Raw genomic sequence first — 15,796 nt, forward strand, 5'->3', positions numbered from 1 at the left:
ATGACGACATGACGAGATCCCGGGATCTTGTCATCTCAACATCTCTTCTTAAAGATGACGACATGACGAGATCCAAGATCTTGTCATCTCATCATCTCTTCTAAAAGATGTTGACATGATGAGTTCCGGGATCTTGTCATCTCATCATCTCTTCTAAAAGATGTTGACATGATGAGATCCGGGATCTTGTCATCTCATCATCTCTTCTAAAAGATGTTGACATGATGAGATCCGGGATCTTGTCATCTCATCATCTCTTCTAAAAGATGTTGACATGATGAGATCCGGGATCTTGTCATCTCATCATCTCTTCTACAAGATGTTGACATGATGAGATCCGGGATCTTGTCATCTCATCATCTATTCTACAAGATGTCAACATGATGAGATCCGGGATCTTGTCATCTCATCATCTCCTCTACAAGATGTCAACATGATGAGATAATTATCTCAACATCTCGGTGGCACTTTTAAGCTTCCATAGATTGGCGAGGGAAATTTCATTTGGATGGTCCAGGTATTGCGAAATCAGAATTCTTTGTCACCTAGTACTCTATGTACAAGGGTGATGCATGCTTGCTATCTGTACATGCTGTAGGGCGGTCTGGCTAGTCTGCTTTGCAAACCTTGTGTACTGAAGGCCTTGAAACAGCATTTTTTTTCTATGTGCTAGTCTTTGCGTGGAGACCCACTTGTTGGTCAAAGTTTCAATCAGGGTATGTGCTTGCAGACCATTGGCGTACCCAGGATTTTTCAAGAGGGGCAGAATTCGTCCGCTAAAATATTTGACAAGCCAAAAAAAAAAGGTCTTCAACCACAAATAAAGAATTTCATACCAGAAAAAAAAGTGACAAGCAAAAAAAAAAGGATCATTTGTGACTCGTCAGGGGGGGGGGGGGGGTACAATCAGCCCCCCTCCTTTAGGTACGCTAGCGCTGCAGACTACGGTCTGGCTTCGTTCATTTAATATTGTTTGAAGAAAGTTCGGATATGCTTTTTACTATCCTCTTAATGCAAAATTATGCCTTTCTCCGGTATTCACTGATTATGGATGTTCTTTTAGCTTGCATGGCCCTGTGAAGCGAGGTGCTTGCTGAGGGTGATAATGCACCCCCAAGATTTATCTTTCGGGTGCCGCATATGTTATTCACCATAGGCAGCACCCCTGGAAATCTGTTTGGCATGCTAAATACCAGAAATGCAACCGAAATTACCTTCATTTGGATTGAAAACCCTTGTTTTTAATCGCCAAATTTCTCGTGACCAAAATGATCTCCGTTTTTTTTTACTGAAAATCTCCTTTTTTATTGCTTGTCAAATTTAAAATAATCAGCACCTCCTGCTAATGAAAATAAAATCGTTCCAAAGGCCATGTTAGCTTAGTGAAGCCTGATATAATATTGAATTGAATATACAAAGCTAACATATGGGGGGAAACTGCCAATCTAGAAGTAAGTTTAGGTCTAAAATAAGTTCTTCTTCATCTACCGGATACACTACACTCTAAATTTCAAGGATTTAAAATAAAAATGGCAAATCGGCTATAAACGGTGACCAGTTGAATTTTAGATTTAGAATTTGAATCTTCCTGGTTTAAATACCTGTATAACTGGTAAAAGACAGAAAGAAAACACTACGGCAAGTCACCTTGGGAGTTACATATACTAGAATTTAATCCAGTTGCATTCGCACTATACTGTGCGTATCAAAAAACGGGACAGATTTGAAAAGTCTATAAAATTTTTGTTTCAAATCATGATCTCTATATTTTGGTGTCAATAGGTGCCCTGAAGTCTTATCCTTCAAATGCCATTAAAATAATTTAGTTTCGTTCATGCTTGAGCGAACACAGAATGTTTTTGTCTGGGGTTAAAAAGGAGGCTTGCGCCGAAATGGCATAAAATGATAAAAATGATGGTCGGACTTCTTGCTAATCAGCAGAATTCCTCTTAACCTTTTCATTATCTTTGCCATAATTTTCGAAGTATCCGGTCAAAATTCATTTTCAAATCTATTTATTTGCTTGAATATTTCTGTAACAGTTGTAGTTCCTTTTTAATTATGTTCTCTTTTAGCTTTGAATATTCCTTCTTTGCAAGAACAATTTTGTTTAAAACCAAAGTATGGGAGAGCGTGTTTTATTTTCTTCAAATCCTGTTATCGTGTGGTACAATGATTATGGTGCCTTTTTTACTGATGGGTGGGGGCTCGGGGTGCTCCCCCCACCGAATAAAAAAAATATGACCAAGAAAAAAAGTGGAAAAAATAACAGTAAACGAATATGATATCATTGTCTGAATATTAGGTCAAAATCACAAAATTTGATATTTTGATAAAAAAGTAGAAATTTTTTGCTTGCTCGCTTCAAAACTTTTTAATACATTCTGCCCGATCTGCCATATCTTGCTCCTTCAAAATTGACTCAATACACCATTGCCATTGAAAGACATGAATCCTTTCCTGTTTGTCCTGTCAAGAACATAATTAAACTTGGTGAAGGATTCAATAATACCTTGAAAATAGGACTCATGTCTTTTACAGGTATACCATAACATAATTTGTATCACTTAATAAAAGGATATGAATAATAAGAAATTCTCCCAATCAATAATGCAAACCTTACTTGCGTTGACAAAAAGTCTTCTTATCTTACTTATGAAGAAAATTTCAAAGATGAAAGAAGTTTTAGTGAAGAACAAAATGATTCAGGTAAATAAATAAATTTGTAAATGAAATTTGACAGCATAATTCGAAAATATGGCAAAGATGATGACAAGATTATAACAAAACCTACAAGAACTACTGAACATTCTAAAACACTAATCGTCAACATCTTTTGTAATCTTACTCCCCCTCCTGAAGCGGGAACTATTCTCATAGACTTCTCTGACCACTTTTCAATATTTGCTCTCTTCTCTTTATTAAATGAAAATAGGCAAAATGAGTACCTTTTCTGCAAAATCACTCCAGAAAACACAAATGAATTCAAGAATAGCTTATCCACCGTTGACTGGTCAGAAGTTTTAACCCGAAGTGGGGGTAAATGAGTCTTATGAAAAATTCATGAATATACTCATGCTGTCATATGAAAACAATTTTCCATTAATCAAACGCACAACTTCAAATTATAAAAGAACTCCCCGCATGCCTTGGGTCCGCTTGTCATTATTAAAGTCAATAAATAGAAAAAATAGGTTATTTTATAAATAAAAATCTAATCCAACACATAAAAATCGTATAAAACACACGACGTACAGAAATACGCTTACCAGTTTAATTCGTCATGTAAAGAAAGAGTATTATTGTGCTTAATTTGTTAATTGTAATTCCGATATAAAAGGAACATGGAAAACTATTAGGAAGGTATTTGGTCCCATATAGCTCCTCAAACTCTTGTAATTTATCAAAAATCAAGCATTGTGGAACAATTATTGAAGATAAACAAAGTATTGCCGAAACATTCAACAATTTTTTGTCCTCTGTAGGTTCAAATCTACCACAATCTATTCCGAATGCAAAAAGGTCGTTTCATGATTTTATGCCAGTCTTTAATCCATTTTCAATGTTTATGTTGCCCATCGACGAGAAAGAAATAACTGATATTGTTCATCATTTGAAAAATAAGAAAAGGCTTCGATAATCTTACGAACGAACTGATTAAAAGGATCATCGGTGAAATCATTGTACCGTTAAAGGACAAGTCCACACCAACAAAAACTTGATTTGAATAAAAAGAGAAATATTCAACAAGCATGACGATGAAAATTTCATCAAAATCGGATGTAAAATAAGAAAGTTATGACATTTTAAAGTTTCGCTTCATTTAAAAAAAAACAGTTATATGCACATCTAGATCGGTATGCAAATGAAGAAACTGATGACATCACTCACTCACTATTTCTTTTGTATTTTATTATATGAATTATGAAATATTTTGATTTTCTCGTCATTGTCATGTGAAATGAAGTTTCATTCCTCCCTGGACACATGAATTCCATTATTTTAACATTTTGTGCTTCAGGCAAGGGGTCCTAATCATCAAATTCGTAAAAATTGAAATATTTTATAATTCAAACAATAAAAAACAAAAGAAATAGTGAGTGAGTGACATCATCGACTCTCTCAATTGGATGTAACTGGCTCGTTCATACAACTATTTTGTTAAAAATAAGCGAAACTTTGGAATGTCATAACTTTCTTATTTTATAACAGATTTTGATGAAATTTTCAGCATTGTGCTTGTCTGATTTTTCTCTATTGATTCAAATCAACATTTTTCTTAGGTGGACTTGACCTTTAAATCATATATTCAACATGTCAATTTTACAAGGTATTGTACCAGATAAAAGGAAGATTGCGAAGGTGATACATATCTTTAAGAAAGGAGATCCACTTGAGTGTCATAATTATAGACCGATTTCTCTCCTTACTGCTTTTTCAAAAAATTTAGAAAGACTGGTATATAAACGTACAACAGATTTGTCAGGATAACGTACTAATACAGGGCATGAGCGAGGCCTTGCACAATTTCCTGAGAATTTTACTTTCCTTTCTTTCTTTTACTTTTCGAACTGACATAATTTGAACAAAGAAATTATCATATTTTGGAAAAAAAAGAAGAAAAGCATGTTTATATGGCAACAATAGTCAAAACTGACTAGTTTGCCTATTCAAAATAACAACAACAAACTTCATACGCTATGAACTTTTATATGATAATCAATTTGGATTTCGAGAAAAACATACAACTTCACATGCTATTCTTCATTTTATTAACAAAATTTCATCTGCTATTGACAAACATTGCCATACAATCGGATTATTTTTGGACTTCTCCAAGGCCTTCGATAATGGTCATAGTATTCTTCTTTTATAAACTGCATCATTATGGTGTAAGGGGGAAGGCCTTGGAGTGGTTCAAAAGTTATCTTACAAACAGAAAACAATTTGTCTCATGTTGAATGGAGTAGAATCTAATAGCCAATCAGTTACTCGCTGTATTCCTCAAGGGAGTAGCCCCCTGATTTATATCAAATGTGTAAATGATTTTCAATATTCATCTCAAAGTTTTTGTGAATGGATATTTGCCAATACGCTCTCTCTTAATCTTGATAAAACAAAGTTTATGTTATTCAGTAACTCTCTTACAACTTTACCTGACAATATTTTATTAAATAATGTCCAGATCAGTAGGGTAAGATCAACTAAGTTCTTGGGACTTTTTATTGATGACAAAATAACCTGGAAAATTCATACAAACCACATTTGCTCAATTTTATCTAGAAATACTGGTATAATGTATAAACTTAAATCAATGTTTCCACTCCATATTATGCAAATGTTATATTCTACTCTATTACTCCCGTATTTGAACTATGGTATTCTTGCTTGGGGAAATTCTAGTAAGCTTCAACTTGATCAAATTTTGGTCATTCAAAAGAGAGCAATTCGTATAATTTACAATGCCCATATACGGGCTCATACAGGTCCTCTCTTTCGGGAAAATGATGTTTTTGAGAGTTTCTGATATTTCCTTTCTGCCTAGTCTTAAAGCTTGTGTATAGTTTTGGTAAATCCACCAAAATGCACCTATCACCATTCCAATTCATTGCTAGCTAATATGAATGGATATGCCCTATAACAGTTATGATGTGGAGGATATGAAATGAAAATGTGTTTTACAGGATAAATTTTGCGATTTTACATGGAAAAATTTAACTTGATCGGGTCTCCCGATCAAATTAAAATATCTGTGTGTTTTTGTCTTTCAATTAAATCCTATTCCAAATCATGGAATGGGCTGAAACTTTCAAGATATGTTCTTAGTCTGTAACTTTTAGATATCTAATCACTAAATTATAAGATAAGTGCTTGAATGCCCATTTTTTAAATTTAAAACAAGCATCGCCGAGAGAGGGCGCTATATATCCAAGATTTGAATAATTGAAATTTTCTCAGAGAAGTGCAGTTGGAAAAATATCTAACGGTCTCTACGCTTCAGTAAGACTGTCATATTAGATGATATTCGATTATCAATCACATTATTGACCCTTTACCAAAGCTATACACAGGCTTTAAACCCAACGATTTCTTACGACTTGTAGAATATGCTGTGGACAGCTACCAATTGACATGATTTATGTAAAAACGAGAGGCTTGCATTATTTCAACAAAACGTCGCTAATGAAAAAAAAATCACATATGCATATCGAGAAGTTTAATCTGCAAAATGGAAAAACCGAATAAACAATGAAAACACTTTGAAATTCTAAGTGGTATTTTACGAGTGAAAAAGGGTTTAAGTGGACAGGAACATTTTCGATCATAAAGGATTAACAAAGAAAACAGATTCATATCCTTTTTTTCAATGTAGGAAGGAAATGCCCCGTTTGTGAATATCACCGATAGCTTAAATTCCATGCAATCACATACATTAGTATCTGTAGCCTATTAATATATAGTCTTCATAGTGCTTTCACCTAGTGTCGCATGTGGACTGTGGACGAGAATATGGAAAGGTTTATTTATATTATTTACATCATAAAAATAAAAGTTTTCCAACGACAGACAATGGATTCCGATGACAACTCGTTTGAATGAAACGACGAAAATAGGTATGAAAATGAAAATAGAGTTCAAAGTACTTGATCATGCCAGGCATATAAAAAGAATGAAATGCTGTAATAATGGAATGAGATGTGGCAGTATTATAGTACTTATTCATTTACTTATGCATTATCTATTCGGCTTTTCAAAACATACTCGTGTGCATTACAAAATCAACTTCAATACATAAAATTGCAGAGATCATGATTTGTATTTACAACACCATATACGTGTATCATCATTCTAAGCGTTTATGACATTAAAATACATCAAATTAGTAAAGCGTCATACACGTTAAATCCTTTTCATCTTTCTCGTACTGTAATAGTCACTCTCAAACCAGATATCAAATCAGAATGACATCACACCATCAAAAACAATTTGATAACGTTATGCTGCGTACTGGTCTCTCGTGTGTATTAAAGGTCATGTAGGTGGCAAAAGAATGCTGATTTGTATATAAACGGAAGGCAAATTCCTGTTAGTATTTAACGTTGAACGGTGGAAAACACAACATTTGGTCATCTTTTATAGGTGGAATCAAATACATGTATAATCTATTGCGATATATTCACACAAACGTATACTATATAAATGAATACCTGAAACTGAGATGCCTTTTTATCCATGTATATGAATTGAAGAGTTTACTTTCAATTAATAAATTGACAAAGAGCAATCAATTATTAGAAATATAATCGTTGAAAGTTGCTTGATGGAGAGGCATCCATAAAAATACAGGATGCTTTTGATAGAAATGTAGACATCCATCTAGCTAAAGCTGTCAAATGTTCACAAAGTCATGTCTGTGTATTGTCTTTAATGAACATAAACTATGATTTTAAGGCTACGTTACAAAGTATAGAAGGCATGTATATAAATCGGTAAAACTTTGGAAAAACTTCTGTCATTTTAGCGATCAGTACTGGTTCTGCGTATGATATCAACATATACAATCACGAAAAATAAACCACAAAGCTTGCGATATACTCGTGTCACTTCAGCGATCACGTATATACACTCTGTGTACGAAAAGAGACATGCATAATCATTTTCGTAATTATCAAAATCATATACAAAAATTTGTTCAGTTGTGAGGCGAGAAAATGCGATCTGTTATCACGGAAAATATTTTTTTTTCATTATTAAAACAACGTATTAGATATGCATGGTATATACATCTTTAAATCAAGCTATTTCTCAGACACAAAAATGCTTCTTATTACAATCCCATGAACGAAAATGCTGATCTGTATTTGGAAATAAATCGTGAAAAAGCGTTGCTCTTTGATATAAATCATCTGAATAAAATATGCAAAAATATGTAATTACAATATAAATTGTTTCAGAAGTAAATTTCAGGTCATTTTTAGAGTGAACATTAAAATACATCGAGCAAAATCGGACATAAAACACCTTAGAATATCGCATGAAATCATTTTGATGACCATGAACATCCGCAATACATATCTATTATTTCAGACATGAATTGTAGATTACATAAGTAAAGTGCAATATATTAGAAATAATAATACAAACGTGACTTCTGCTCCTTAAATTTACGATTCTTTGACAAAACAATGCAATATATACATTCGCCAATTGTTATAAGTGAATCCCTCCGTGAAATGTTATGATACTGGTAGATCAAAGAGAAATTTATCCGCTACAATTTTGCTTGGGATGCTAAAGTTTCCATTCGTTAACATTCATGGCAAAGTACATAGAGTTTAATTTCCATTCATAATGATGAATCATTTTCTTTGACAATTTTCAACTGGATGTTAATTAATGTTTACCTTTTGAAGGAGTTGACAAGAGGCATCTCACAGTAACGCGGTCTACAATCAACCTCTTTTTGATAATAAAGTAACTATAGTAATAATAATTCTAACTTACCCTGGGTAGCCTCTTAGGTCTTACGAACTTTATTTCCTCCAGCGGGTTCTGTATAACATTAATCATATTATCACCCTTCTCCATTCTACTACGCCTAGCGCCTAACAAGAAGGTAAAGGTCTCATTTTTAATGTCTTCGGTATGGTTTGACCGGGGATCGAACCCACAACCTTCCCTTCATAAGGCGGATGATCTACCACCGAGTCACCATGTGCGGTCATGATAACGCTCTTTTACATGAGCCCACTGAACTGTTGCATGAGCGATTCCGCAGACGGACGTTTGGATCCCTCCTTCTGGAAACAAGGCTCTAGAACCTTCTTGATTTCTGGTTTAAGTTTCTTCACACTGTCTGGGATCACGTCATCACTCATAAACTTACCAAGTAGAGCCATCTGATTCATGGTCCTGGGCCAGACTGATTCTCCCGAGAATAGCTCGAGGAAGGTACATGCGAGGGACCAGACATCAGCAGAAGTTGATACAGACATGTCACTACCCATAGCCATGCAGGCTTCTGGGGGCATGTACATGAACGTACCTTTTGCAGGAATAGCAGTATGACATGACATCGTTGACCTCGACTTGATGTGGGCAAGACCAAGGTCACACAAATATGGCTTCTTGGTACTTGATTCGACCTACGTGTGCAGATCGATTGCGAAAAAAAAATGAAATAGCTTTCAATTTCTTAAAGCGTATAGGTTCAAGAAAAGTGACATTTGCTTCAGAATGTTCCCGAATTCCCTTCATATCATTGTTTATTGCGAAGTGCAGTATATCATATAAGTCGAATGGTGCGCTATATTAATCATTACTGCCCTCCAAATCATTTGAATGTTAAGTTTGCATTTTAGTTTAATTGGGACACCTTTAAAACATCAGGTCATCTCGAGAAATATCGAAAAAAAGAACAGATGATGCATTTTGACCTCGTACTCTCAACATTAAAGCTGTAGCCTAGACGGTAAAGCGATGGACACAATGGTAAGAGAAGTGACCGTAAGAAAGTCTAGAAAAAAGTCTGGAACATGCATTAAAGAGGTTTAGATTTAAAAAAGTTGACAATAATATACATTAGAAGACGACACCATCAAAGTACTGAAAATAAATCAAGGAAAATTAAAAAAAATAATCCTTACCATAACATTCTGTGGTTTGATATCAAGGTGAAGTATATTGCAGTGGTGGAGAAAGGTGATGGCTGAGAGAAGATCTCTAGACAACCGGACCTTGGTCAGGAAATCATACGGATTGCCGTCCTGCAAACGTGGTCAGTAAGAGGTGGTTAAAATGACCTATTAATTCGTTCGATGACCCTCGACCAGCATGACCAGTCTCGTTTTGTGGAAATAATTTTCACAATACACTCTCCTCTCTTAGAGAAACACACAAAACTAAATTTCCACCAAAACATTTAATATATTGGTGATAAACCTCTATGTTATGCAGCCTTCATAATTTTATAACATTCAACAACAATGAAATCAACATTTTCATCTTTTGTAATGTCAAAATCTTAAATTTTTTGAAATGACAAACACATTAATTCCGTTACCTTGACAATAAACCATGTGTTGACTTTCAGGCATCAGTAAATCAATATCATTCAATAATTGCAATCATTGCAATATATTGATACAAATGATACATTTTTATCATGTATATACTAATTTGTCTCCGGTTTGATGCGAAATAATGGTCCGATCATCTGATACCTAATTTTTCATACCTTGAAAATGATTGTATTAAGATCGCTCCCATTAATGAGTTGCATAACAATCATAGAGTTTGGTGGACTCCGTTGATGACCGACTGCCATCAGTTGAACGATGTTTGGATGAAGGGCACGTCTACATAGAGATAAAGATTTTCCATAAGAGAGGAAATCCGGAAGATAATATATATCTATATAGATATCTATAACAATAATTTTTAAATAACTTTTTGTCAGACAACCCCCAAAATTTCTATGGATGTTTCAGGGTAATGAGATTATTTTGTTCTGCATTTTTTTTTTGCATCACTTCCATGAACAGAGAACAATAAAGGAGCAGTATATAAAAATAAAATTTCCTTCATAAGTGAAAGGTTTAGTTACAAACGTGTTTGTTTTTCATATAAACAATAATTATAGCTTCTTTAAAGTGGACAGTAAAAAAGCTTATGAAATTAGTCAGATCATATTTTAATATTCCAAGTTAACAATTACGCCATAGTCCACTCCCCAAACATGCATTTTATCGCCTCATTCTTCTTTATGTCAATACTATTTTTCAGGAGAATGGTTTATCTAGACGATGTATTTACTGAAAACGTAAATATGAAAATCACTTTTTTTTCAAACGTCATTCTTAATCCTAAAATTTTAATGCATTTTGTTAAAAAAAAGAGCATGGGATTACATACTTGTGGACAGCAACCTCCTGCTCAACTTCAGATTCTTGACTCCCCTCTGTGGTAAGAATCTTGATGGCGACAGGTGTGCCCCTCCACTTGCCCTTCCAAACTTCACCAAATCCACCTTTCCCGATCATCTCCGTCAGCTTAACCTCCTTCTTCGGATCCTCAATGACATGTACTCCACTGAAACCATCTATGGAAGCAATAAACAAGGGAGCAATGAATGCAAACTGATTATGGATGTGGTGGAAAATAGCATGGGATATACTTACAAAAGGAACGATACACATTTAAAGGCTTAAGCCTCTAGTATTCTCAAAGATATTTGGGCAGATGAAACACCTTCAATTTCGATAGATCTGCGAAAAAAAGTTTAATTCACTATATTAGATTTGATTGGCTATCAACATCGAGCTATCTGAGACTAGCTAGGGACGGGTCAAATGCAAATATATGGCAGGACAATCTCCAAATTTGATCTTTCTCTCATGTGACCACCAATCCTCATGGGACTCAACTGGGGAGCATTTCATCAATATTTTTGTCTGACAAGTTGTCAGATCTGACATCTTTTCTTGATTCTGATTGGCTGAGAGGCACTGTTACTATAGTAACTGTCGGATAAAATGTCCGACAAGTCCTTTCATGAAACGCTCCCCTTAAGTTATACAGCACTTTGTCAGAATTACTATATAAGTGTGATTTTCATCCTCATTTCGAATAATGAACATTCATTTGGGTAGATTCCTATCTATCTTCGACAGGCTTTTTTTTTTTTTGGGGGGGGAAACAAAATCGGATTCCTGGATAAGATATGGTTTGATTTGAATTAATAAACAGTAGGTCACTCCATTTTGAAAGGGGTATCGCAAATGATTTGCGAGTGAATGCATCCATACTTGGGGTCATTTTCAGACAGCGAAAATGAGATGAAGTGAAAATACGCTCCGATCGAGCAGTTTTACACCATTATGTCTATTATAACAAACCATGCAAGTCACTCCACTACACAGGGGTAAAAATAATAATCAGTACGGTTGGCTATATGTCTTTACAGTGTGGATTTTTGCTTCATCATAACACAGTCTTTTTTATATTTAGTAAATTGGCAAGACATTTTCTAATAATCAAGACTGGCCAGAAGCATGACATGAGGACTGTTTTTTTTTTGGGGGGGGAAATCTAAATATATCTAAAACTATTGTACGATGGCCGCTTTGTGACATCAAACCTAAGTATTCATAACATGTAACTATGCGATAAAAACCCACGTGGTATTTCACCATGTGAAATAAAGTAAAATCATGATTTGATTTCAGGCTAGGTTGTCCTAAAAGATGAGCTCATTTAGAAGGAAGTTAAAATGTTTTCTATGAAGGAACTCTGTGTTCCAACCATTTTACGTTTGCTTAAGTTTTGTTCAAACTATTTGTTGTATTTCCATTATCCAACTCGCCGATTTTTCAACTGTATACTTATTTACGTTGCGTTGTGAAAAATAAATAAATAACAACATAAACATTTCTAAAACTAAAACCATGAACCTGATTGTGAGCCTCTTGGTGATTTTGTCGGGTCATTGCGATCTCGGTTGTCAACACTGCTCTCATTACTTGACGTAGAGGGCTTCCTCTCTTCACCCTCTGGTCTTTCAATGTTGACAAAGCTGCTGTCACCACTCTCCTCTCTATAATAAAACAACATAGAATCAAAACCCTTTGATATTTCAATTTCAATACATATCAAATATCAATACATTAACACAAATAAAAAGCAACTTAAAACAAAATAAACGTGTAAGGTACACGCCACATTTTATATTTGAAAAGTGTTTCCCGCGTACTTCAGGAAGAATGGATGAGATCCCCACATCTCCTGTCTCTCTCTGAACTGATTAATATTTAATACACATTCATCAAGGTTATCAGAGAACGTCGGCGGAATTGAGGGTGAGGCTGTGGGTATAGAAGTAGGTTTTTTTCGAGTGGGTAAGGGCAAAGAGAGAGAAGGGGGGGGGGGTAGATATACAAAGAGGAAGTAACTTGGTGGGTATGATACCTTTTCAACTTGCGGGCAATGTGCTCCAGAACTTTACGAACAGCAGCCTCTTTCAAATAGTTGAGTGGTGTGTGCTTCTTGAGATTAGTTTGTTCGATTTTTGCGCCTTTTTGTACAAGATAACACATGAGGGCAGTCAGGGGCTTGGTTATCCCGTTGTCACGATATTTCTTGCGGAACTAGAGGACAACATCAATTACACAACGACTTTAGAACATTAAAAACTGATGATACTATTAATAAAAAATGAAAGTATAAATAAAGCCATATTTTTTTTGCTTTGATTCATTATTTTTATAGCATCAATCATTACAACTTTATTCCCCCACAATAGGAAGGAAAATCGAAACATGCAATTCAATTTTTTAAATTCCTTGTGTTTTTCATTTTTGTCTCTTACTATGTTTATGTGAGCGGAAGATCAACAAATATCAAATGTAAAATGAGAAAAATAATAATCATTCCTTCAAAATCGGTTAGCTGCATGCATGTAAACACATTTTTTGTTGTCATTAGACATGAAATAAAGGTTGGGTCTGACTCACTGGTACAATATTACTACCGAATCGAGCACCTGGGGTCGCAAACGTTGCGAGAGGCCTGAGGGAATAATGAAGTAACGCAGCCTGAGGGCTAAAAAAAAATGGGTTGCACTTCGTAATTCCGAAGGTTCGTAATTTCGAAGGCTCTTTATTCCAAAGGTTCGTAATTTCGAATCACGAAAATTGCCTATACCTCGATGTTCGATAATCCTAACATTTGTTTTCGAATAAACGAACCTTCGGAATTACGAACATCACTTTGTTTTCGGACTAACGAACCTTCGGAATAAGGAAACTCTTTGAGTTAAGACCATTGAAAAATAATGAAAAGGTCATCGATTGTAAGCATTCGAACTCAATTATGAAGAATATAATTATTACATATTTAAAAAAAAAGTGTCACTTCAAGCAAATGATTGAGCATCACGTGAGCATGTGTCCAAAACTGCTGACCTGTTTGAGTGTGTCTGTATCAGGAATATCCTGTCCCTGTCGAAGTTTCATCACAGCAATGTGAAGGCAAGTATCGCCATCACCATCCGAAGAGTTGACATCGGCACCGTGCTCGATCAGGTTTTCGACAATGGCACTGCGACCTTTGGCGACGGCAAGCACCAAGGGCGTTTGGTGCTGTTCGTTATATAGGTCAATGGCGCAATGCCCCTAGGGATAACAAAATAATAGAGAGGATCTCTGTTACTGATGGAAAAATAAGCATGGTAGTGAATTGGATAATAGACGTCAGCAGTTTAGAGGTGTGATGGGGTAGTAATGAAGTTAGAATATACATTTTATCAAACCCCTTTTTTCCGAAAAATTCATAGATGTGGCAAGTGAAAAAGATAATAGACCCAAATTTAAGCGTATTTGATGGTAATTTTTAAAATGCAAGACTAATTGTTTTTTATCACTATGATTATGATTATTTTATTTTATATTATTTTTTTTCTTTCATAGAAAGATTTTATTCAGAAATCAAACACGAAAGCAATTCAATTAAAAAAAAAATCATGAAGCGAACAAGTTTACAACAACTGTACATGCGTACTGTTATCTAATGATATGACAAAATTATGATGTTTTTGACTGAGAATCCTTTCAATTTCACAATAGCGTTTCAATACGCTCTTAAAAGAGCTAAAACACAACCGATTACCCTTACAACGTGTGGAAAAAATGAAATATTTAGCATAAATAATATAACGATTAACAGTAGAATATTGAGCGTCAGGGCAACCAAACAAAAATAAATTTTTATTCAAGTACACGTTATTGTTCAAATAAGAGGTTTGGAAGTTTTGAATAAATTGTTGAGTTATAGGGCAGTCCCAAAACAGATGTGAAATACTTTCAACAGAGGAAGAACAAAATGTACATAAATTAGATTCAGACAAGCCAATATCGTAAAGATGTTTGTTCACCCCCATTATCCGATTGAAAAGTTTATATTGAAAGTAGCGGAGTTTTGTAGAAAGACAGCATTTAAAGGGAATCATATACAATCTATTCCAATTATTAACTGGTTCAATTAAAATGAATGCCCATTTTGTTTGCGAAGTAGGGGACTTTAAGATATTATCAACAGAAATTCTATGGATAAACTTGCATACCTCAAAAACATTATTTGAATTATACAACAAATCTTCTTGAGTTGTTTTACTCTCAACAAGATGTTGACTAAAATGTTTCCATTCATTGGGTATTGCAGAAATCAATGAATGATATTCAAGAAAATTACAATTAATTTTGTATTTTTGTAAAAAAGTTGTATGTGAGAGAAAATGTTTTGTTCATCCATTAAATGTTTAATACTGATGATCCCATTTTTAAGCCAAAGTTGTTTATATATAACTTTCCCATCTACTTTGATCAATGAGTTATTCCATTTTATTTCTCAGAAGAAAATCTTGGGGAGTTCTTAGCAAGGGGTAGAATTACAAAAAATACAAATTACAAAAATTACAAAAAATCTCAATCTAATACACGTATGTCATGATAATTCCCATCCCTGAACTTATATATTTTCAGTAATTTACATCACAATTTTATTCTGTCTAACATTATTCACTTTCAGCCCCTGCTTTTTTTTGCAATTGTTTATATACTGTATTGATAAGGTTATAGGTATATCTACCCTTTTTATTCATATAAGCCTATCTATTTTTTACCATTAATAATAAGATGATCAGTAATGTTTTCATAATAGGTTTGTTTTACGCTGATATTTTTATGTCCTACCCTGTTCTTTGATATATGCCTATTATTGTAATTACTATTTTATCATGTTT

The 15,796-nt window shown here is 34.3% G+C and overlaps 1 protein-coding gene across 1 annotated transcript in view; it reads right to left on the minus strand.

Annotated features, from left to right (window-relative positions):
- Positions 1 to 6,798: 6,798 nt before the first annotated feature.
- LOC121427441 (E3 ubiquitin-protein ligase MIB2-like) overlaps positions 6,799 to 15,796 on the minus strand; it is a 33,565-nt gene continuing 24,567 nt past the window's right edge. Inside the window, exons 15-21 of the mRNA XM_041623830.1 lie at positions 13,962 to 14,171; positions 12,967 to 13,145; positions 12,453 to 12,595; positions 10,915 to 11,101; positions 10,238 to 10,358; positions 9,648 to 9,767; positions 6,799 to 9,146 (exon numbers count right to left, since the gene is read on the minus strand). Coding sequence (XP_041479764.1) covers positions 8,739 to 9,146; positions 9,648 to 9,767; positions 10,238 to 10,358; positions 10,915 to 11,101; positions 12,453 to 12,595; positions 12,967 to 13,145; positions 13,962 to 14,171 — 1,368 coding nt within the window. The 3' untranslated portion in view covers positions 6,799 to 8,738. The remainder of the gene's footprint in view (positions 9,147 to 9,647; positions 9,768 to 10,237; positions 10,359 to 10,914; positions 11,102 to 12,452; positions 12,596 to 12,966; positions 13,146 to 13,961; positions 14,172 to 15,796) is intronic.

Source organism: Lytechinus variegatus, chromosome 14 (assembly GCF_018143015.1).
Source record: "Lytechinus variegatus isolate NC3 chromosome 14, Lvar_3.0, whole genome shotgun sequence".
Classification (NCBI taxonomy): Eukaryota; Metazoa; Echinodermata; class Echinoidea; order Temnopleuroida; family Toxopneustidae; genus Lytechinus; species Lytechinus variegatus.